Source organism: Triticum dicoccoides, chromosome 5A (genome assembly GCF_002162155.2).
Source record: "Triticum dicoccoides isolate Atlit2015 ecotype Zavitan chromosome 5A, WEW_v2.0, whole genome shotgun sequence".
Classification (NCBI taxonomy): Eukaryota; Viridiplantae; Streptophyta; class Magnoliopsida; order Poales; family Poaceae; genus Triticum; species Triticum dicoccoides.
The window spans coordinates 659,174,436-659,181,080 of record NC_041388.1 but is presented as its reverse complement, the minus strand read 5'-3'; the positions used below and the strand labels follow the sequence as shown (position 1 = coordinate 659,181,080).

Below are 6,645 nucleotides of genomic sequence, written 5' to 3'. Positions count from 1 at the left end.
GGCTGATCCATCTCCATTTCTCAAATCAACCAAGGATTGTGCCATCTTGAACGGGAATAGCCAAACAGGCAGGGTCGCGGAGGGGTGGAGCGATTGACCGATTGTGTCTCATCTCGAGTAAACGAGTTTTGCTACACCTACATGTAATTACGAAGTGGAGGGAGTTAGGGAGCGATTTGGCAGCGTTTAATTGGACACTAATGAGGCGGTCGGCCCACCCTGAAATTTAGAGGAGGCGTTTGGTTAGTGTGGAAGTAAGTTTCGTCCGTTCCAAATAAATTTGAGCAAAAACCACGACATTTATTTTGGATCAGAAGGAGTAAAAAGCTTACATTCTTTTAGAGAGAGTAAAAAGCTTTTTGTTTTTTTGTTTTGTTCATTCCAAAATAAGTGTCATGCTTTTAGTTTAAATTTGGGTTGAAAGTACGACAGTTGTTTTGAAATGGAGGGAGTAAAAAGCTTACTTTTTTTGAGAGAGTAAAAAGCTCTGGTAGGTCTAGCATTTTTCGGTAAAGAAAGCAACAGCCGATGAGCCAAACCACATGTCATACGTAGCCCATTACAGAAGGAAACACGCAAGTAAACCATAATTAACCCATTAATCTATTGTATTAGTCCAGCTACTACTACACTAGTAGGCCTTCTCGTTTCATGAACTGAGCAAACGGAAGCTCATTCGGCCACTTCTGCCCAGGTAAACCACGGTGGGATGACAACTTTTCCCGTTGTGACATGGCCATCGCTAGCTTGCATGTAGCTAGTGAGCCCGGGCAAGTGCCCAGGCTAGCCGGGCGTTGGCTCCGCCACTGGTGTCATCCATAAGCATTTAAGCAGCCACATAATAGTCTCTTTCGATGATGAAACGCTTTGTGCTCCACTCCAAGGCGAGTGCAATGCCTTCTGCACATGCTGAAACTTCCGCTTCAAGGGCGCTAGAACATCCTTTTCCAAAGAAAAGGGCGCTAGAACATGTACGAAGAAAACGACATGATGCAAAGACGATATGTCCCTCACGGTTCCACAGTATCATACCGGCTCCTCCCGTCCCGTCCTCCTCCCTGAAGGCTCCGTCTGTATTCAGCTTGTTCCAGCCCGCCGGTGGCCAGTTCCATCTTTTACATGTACTTGCATCTTTTACTTGCACTGGTTGGCATGCATGGCTATGTCTGTCCTGATACACCACCATCTTCCCCTTCTCAAAATTTGCTACTACCTTTCTCTTAGTTTACAGAGCGTGCGCGTGCCCCTAGGTCGTTAATTTGATCAACTTAATACAAGTCATATATTACAAAAAATATACCAATATAAACTTCAAATGCTCTATTTTCAAACCGTATAATTTTTGTGTTATATAGTTTATATTAAGGTGATAAAATTGACAACCTAGGTATACGCGTAAAACTTATAAACTGAAACGGAGGTAGTACATGATTCTGCTTTAAGCACAAGAGCGACATCATATAACTATTCAAAAATTGACAGGATGTAGCAATGGAAGTCACCGTCTTGTGGTGTCAGCTCGTTGTGTATATGCCATAGTGTCATCAATACAGGAAGTCGTTCCTCCTCACTGCTCTTGCTGAGAAGATGCAGCAACCACTCCCCTCCTATATGCTCGATGTTTTCCAGCTGGGGCATCCTCCAATATTCACTCATCGCACGCCGGAGTCCTTGGCCATCGGACATCTAAAAAAGCGTGGAAAGTATCCTCGTGTTTCACATCACAGATTGTGCATATGTCAAAAGTCTTGATCTTTCTCTACAAGAGTAGTAGTATGAGGCAAGAGCATGACTTGAACTAACCAATTTTCTGGCAAAGAAAAAAGACATGAACTTGGAGGCAAGGCAAACAAATCCATATGACACGGTGACAAGCCAAGAAAGGAAGCGAGCTCTCCACTCAAGACTCCAGTGAATGCAGTGCAGTAAAGGAGTATCATCGACTAGCTCGTCCGCCGCTGGCCTCCCCTCCCCTCCCTCGCCCCGTTCCTCCAGTTCCCCTCCCCTTCCTTAGCGTAGGCACGCGCGCAGCTTGGCGCGGCGGCCGACGGCCGACGGCCAGCGCGCAAGGCCGGAAGGGCAGGAGGTAACCCCATCTCCTCCCTCCTTTCCCCCCTCTCCTCTCCTCCTAAATTCTTGATTGAAACCCTTGGCTTGTTAGATGCAATTAGTTTCTCTCACTCAAATCGAGGGTGAGCGGGGAATGGATCTGCGGTAGCGGCGACCTCGTCGGCTTGGGCGTCGCGTCCGGCCGGTTCTTGATGGGGACGAGGGTGTGAGGCGGGGGAGGGACGGGCTACTTGCGAGGAGGAAGAGGCGGCGGCGGCGGGAGTACGCCTGCGGCGCCGCGCTCTACTCCGTGCACGAGGGATGGCCAACTCCAAAGCTGTCACATTTTTTAAAGCATCCCTAAGGCCCAGTGCAAATAAACTACACGATGCTAAAATTTAGCATTGCCATCACACTTTTTTTTTGTTGGCTCAAAAAAATCACAAATTTTTTATAAGAAAGGAAGAATCCCTAAGATTAGGTGTCCGGCAGCGTGAAGAGGACACAGCCAGGCAGCAATCACACGGTTGTTGAAAATCCAGAAATAGAACTCTTCACAGGGCACATATATATATAAAGGAGGACTAGAAGATATACTCAAGAGCATCCCTAAGATTAAACAGTTTTGCATATACAATTCTCTTTCATCTACTACTAAGACATGCGACTGTAAATAATCAGCTAATAATTTTTACTTGCACCAGCCTCCATACATTCGTTGTGCATAGTGTTGCTTTGGAATAGATACTCTGTTCACTGGACCAGAAGGTAATGCAAGCTAATAAGCGGGCCTTTGCAGTTACGGGCTCTTTCCTTCAGTACATAAAACACTGAAAAAAACTGTTTAACATTCTTTTACACTTGATGCTTGGGTCCCCAAGCTGATTCATGCATTGCTCTGTCATTCTCATGCACATTTACATGTTATTCACTGCTTGCAGGTGGTGGAACTTCTTTCTTGGATCCGTTAAAGCAATGGGATTGTCAAGTAACTGTGCTAAGACAATCAAGATCCAGCAGTGTGTGAAATTGCCTGATTCCAAATATCTTGTAAGAACGACACCACTGTTACTGCTGTTGTGTTGTCCATCTTAAATTCTGATATATCCTTCCGTGACGACCCCCACTTTGGTTATGCAGCACATCAACGATGAGCTCGCTGGGTGCTTTGGTACCGAAGATCATGGCGACAGGCGGACGGCCCTCGTTCTCAGTCCGTTCGGCAAGAATGTCTGGCCTGTCAAGGTCGACCGAGACGCCAAAGGGGCATTCCTGGGTGATGGGTGGCCACAGTTTGTTGCCGCGCACGGTATCGGCGTTGGCTGGTACTTGGTGATCCGGCATGAAGGGTGCGGCGTGCTCACTCTAAAGGCGTTCGACGCCAGCTTTGTCATTAAAGAGTTCGGCCTGACTATCACTGGTGTGTTTGGACTTTCACAGTTACTCGTACTTTCGGCCTAAAAATTCATAGCTAATTCACTCTTGTTCATGTTTAGTTTTGAGCCCAGCCGAGATTGAGAACGCCTTTGCTCGTAAGCCACAGTTCATCGTGCCACTCCAGAGAAGTTTCATGGAAAAGATGGTTTGCTTACTTTTCTTGTTTAAATGTTCAGAACCAAGTTATTAAGTGCACCATCATTAAGCTGCTGAGTATGTTCACTCCATTATGCTGTTTCATCTGTCCTCGCAGCCTATTCCTCCCAAGTTTCTGCAACGAGGATACATCTCGGAAGAAGACCTGAACAGACCGAGACCGATCGCCACTTTTTTAACATCCTGGCATATCGAGCTCAAGAAGGATGGCCCGAATGTCTTCTTCACTGGTTCCGAATGGCCAAAGTTTCTGGCCTACTTTGAAATTGCTGAAACTGATGTCCTGCTGATCAAGTATCAGGGGTGCATGAACTTCTCATTCGAGACCTTCCAAAATGGGAATAATGAGCACATCGAGGAAAAAACAAGCTCGTCTCAGCAAAGCGAGCAATGTGAGTAAACAATTTTTTCTGAAAAATTATATCTTGGCAATAGATTTAATTGATCATTACCATTGTCCTCTTAGCACCTGCAGCACAATGCCAAGAGGAAGAACATGTTTCCACTCGGAGAAGGACACAAAACAATGGCAAAAGTATGAAACAAGCTTCAACTTTTCTGAAAAACTATGTCTTGGTAATATATTAAATTGATTACTACCATTGTCTTCTTAGTACCTGGAGCACAAAGCCAAGAGGAAGAACATGTTTCCACTCGGACAAGGAAACAAAGCAATGGCAAAAGTATGAAACAAGCCTCATCTCTCTACACTTATAAAAAACAGAGTTGGTGATGATGGTGTGCCTGCCATCCTGCAATATAGGCCGTCCGATTTATATTTGACGGATAGGAAGGAAACTCTGACAATTTTGCAAAAAGATACCCACACCCCTCTTCATATTTGCATATAAAGACTTCCCTTGTTCATCCTTTTCTCTCACAAGATAAACTACTCATACAAATTTATCTTGATGTTCCGTGCAACGCACGGGCATCTTGCTAGTTTTCTGAAAAACTATATCTTGGTAATATATTAAATTGATTACTACCATTGTCCTCTTAGCACCTGGAGCACAAAGCCAAGAAGAAGAACCTGTGTCCACTCGGACAAGGAAACAAAGCAATGGCAAAAGTATGAAACAAGCCTCAACTTTTCTGAAAAACTATATATCTTGGTAATAGATTAAATTGATTACTACCATTGCCCTCTTAGCACCTGGAGCACAAAGCCAAGAGGAAGAACATGTTTGCAGCCGGAAAAGGAAACAAAGCGAAGTCAAAAGCATGCTAGACGGATCCACAACTTCACAGCACCGAAAGAAGGCTCTCTGCGAGCTTGGGTCGACGGGGTCGCAGGCTTGGTTAAGGAAGGAGATCAACGAACTCGCGCTTAAAAGATATCTTGTAAGTACTTGACATGCCAGTTTATTATCAACTGAGCAAATTAGTAACTTGTTTGAAAAAAGAAAGTAAGAAATAAGAGTGCACCATTTGGAAATAAGGGAACCAACCAACCAATCAAACTACTTGACATGCCAGTGTATTATCAACTCGGTGCATAATATTTGTCATCATACACCCACGAACTGTGATACAAATAACCCGTGCGATCGCAATGGCTTGCAGCATTTTCCAGCGCGCTTTGGATTCCTGGAGCGTTGCAAGATCACGCTCAAGTCCGTGGAGAGGAACAAGTCTTGGGAGGTGGAAGGTGTCAACTACCATCCAGGCACCAGCAGGTCCTATAATTGTCTTACGAGAGGCTGGAAGGCCTTCTGTAAGGAGAACGAGCTCAAGGCAGGAGACATCTGCACCTTCAAAGTCGTCAACAGCACGCTGTGGCATGTTGTCATCGACCACTGCTAGAAATACGGTTCATTGATGATCATGGCTGATGGCGGACCTGCTGGTTTTGCAAACCTAAGTAGTATCATGATGAATATTGTGGTGACATGATAATCCACAGCTGGTGTTGGTTTCTGGCTTTTGGACATGATAACCTGCTAGGAGTTTGTGTTCCATGACTTGTGATTAGGTGGTTGGCTTGTCAAGGCATGATATTTAACCTGCTAGGAGTTGGTTTTATCGCTGTAATGCAGCAGTGCGCTATATTTATTGTTTAGCCTCAGTGCTCCTATTAGTCTATTATTACTCATTCACATAAGTCTCCTTTATCTTTGTCCAAGTATACAAAAAATGAGGGTTAACCTCGTCGCCGGGGAAAATGGTTAATGTGCTGCCATTACCGGTAGTTTTCTGCATAAAAATTATAACTCATACTGGTTTTGTAGAGGAATCTTGTATCTTTCATCTAGTAAGACTAGCTATTTCTAACCCCCTTTATTTTTTCCCAAGAATTAACTGCTCCTAAGAATTACTCCAGAATTGCTACATTTATTTCTCACTCTTCCGCTTTCAAGATTATACATGATACAATGGAATTTTGTTCCCATTGCAAACCGAAATTCGCTTCGAATGGCGCACAATGAGATCGTTGTAACGTTTATTTTGGTCCAGCCATGGCCAAACATTGCCTGGTATGTTCTGGGTCAATTTAAGCTAACCTCTGAACATTGCATTGTGTGTGCTGTTCTGAAGAGAAATCCGACATGAGCAGAGGCTGCTAGTTTGCTACTCCCTCCGTTCCAAAATATAGTGCGCACGCGCTTCCCGAGCTTCAACTTTGACCATAAATTTAACAAGCGAGAAAAATATATAATTGAAAACTTTTTTGAATACGAATTTACTGGTATAACTTTTGCTTCCGCCGCAGTCGGTCTCGTTGGTTAAATGTATGATCAAAGTTGAAGCACGAAAATAGAGGAAGCACTATATTTTGAAACGGAGGGAGTACTAATTATTACTCCGAGCAGAAGTTGTGACGACGTGGAGAGCAACCTGAGGAGGACGACACGGGCAGAACCTTGCGTGCAAAGAGCTCGCTGTAAACTGTAAAGGACCACAAAGACCTCAACAGCTCTACCAGGCTCACCATTGCGGACATGGCAAATGATTCTTGCTAGGCATTGCGGGCCATCTCTGCTTGGCCGAATTTGCTACACT

The 6,645-nt window shown here is 44.5% G+C and overlaps 1 protein-coding gene across 1 annotated transcript; it reads left to right on the top strand.

Moving 5' to 3' along the window:
- The first annotated feature begins 2,753 nt into the window (after positions 1-2,753).
- Positions 2,754-5,727, top strand: LOC119303839 (putative B3 domain-containing protein Os04g0346900). The gene is made up of 10 exons (XM_037580987.1): positions 2,754-2,817; positions 2,991-3,099; positions 3,190-3,469; positions 3,546-3,631; positions 3,740-4,034; positions 4,109-4,177; positions 4,257-4,325; positions 4,646-4,714; positions 4,796-4,986; positions 5,209-5,727. The coding sequence occupies exons 2-10, from the start codon at positions 3,025-3,027 to the stop codon at positions 5,446-5,448; spliced, it is 1,374 nt and encodes a 457-aa protein (XP_037436884.1). The 5' UTR covers positions 2,754-2,817; positions 2,991-3,024; the 3' UTR covers positions 5,449-5,727.
- Positions 5,728-6,645: the final 918 nt, after the last annotated feature.

Bases quoted from the DNA above. Each gene is read 5' to 3' on its own strand.
- LOC119303839 (XM_037580987.1), top strand. From the start codon at position 3,025: ATGGGATTGTCAAGTAACTGTGCTAAGACAATCAAGATCCAGCAGTGT. The intron at 3,632-3,739 runs GTTTGCTTACTT...CTGTCCTCGCAG, and splicing joins GAAGTTTCATGGAAAAGATG to CCTATTCCTCCCAAGTTTCT. The intron at 4,035-4,108 runs GTGAGTAAACAA...TTGTCCTCTTAG, and splicing joins GTCTCAGCAAAGCGAGCAAT to CACCTGCAGCACAATGCCAA.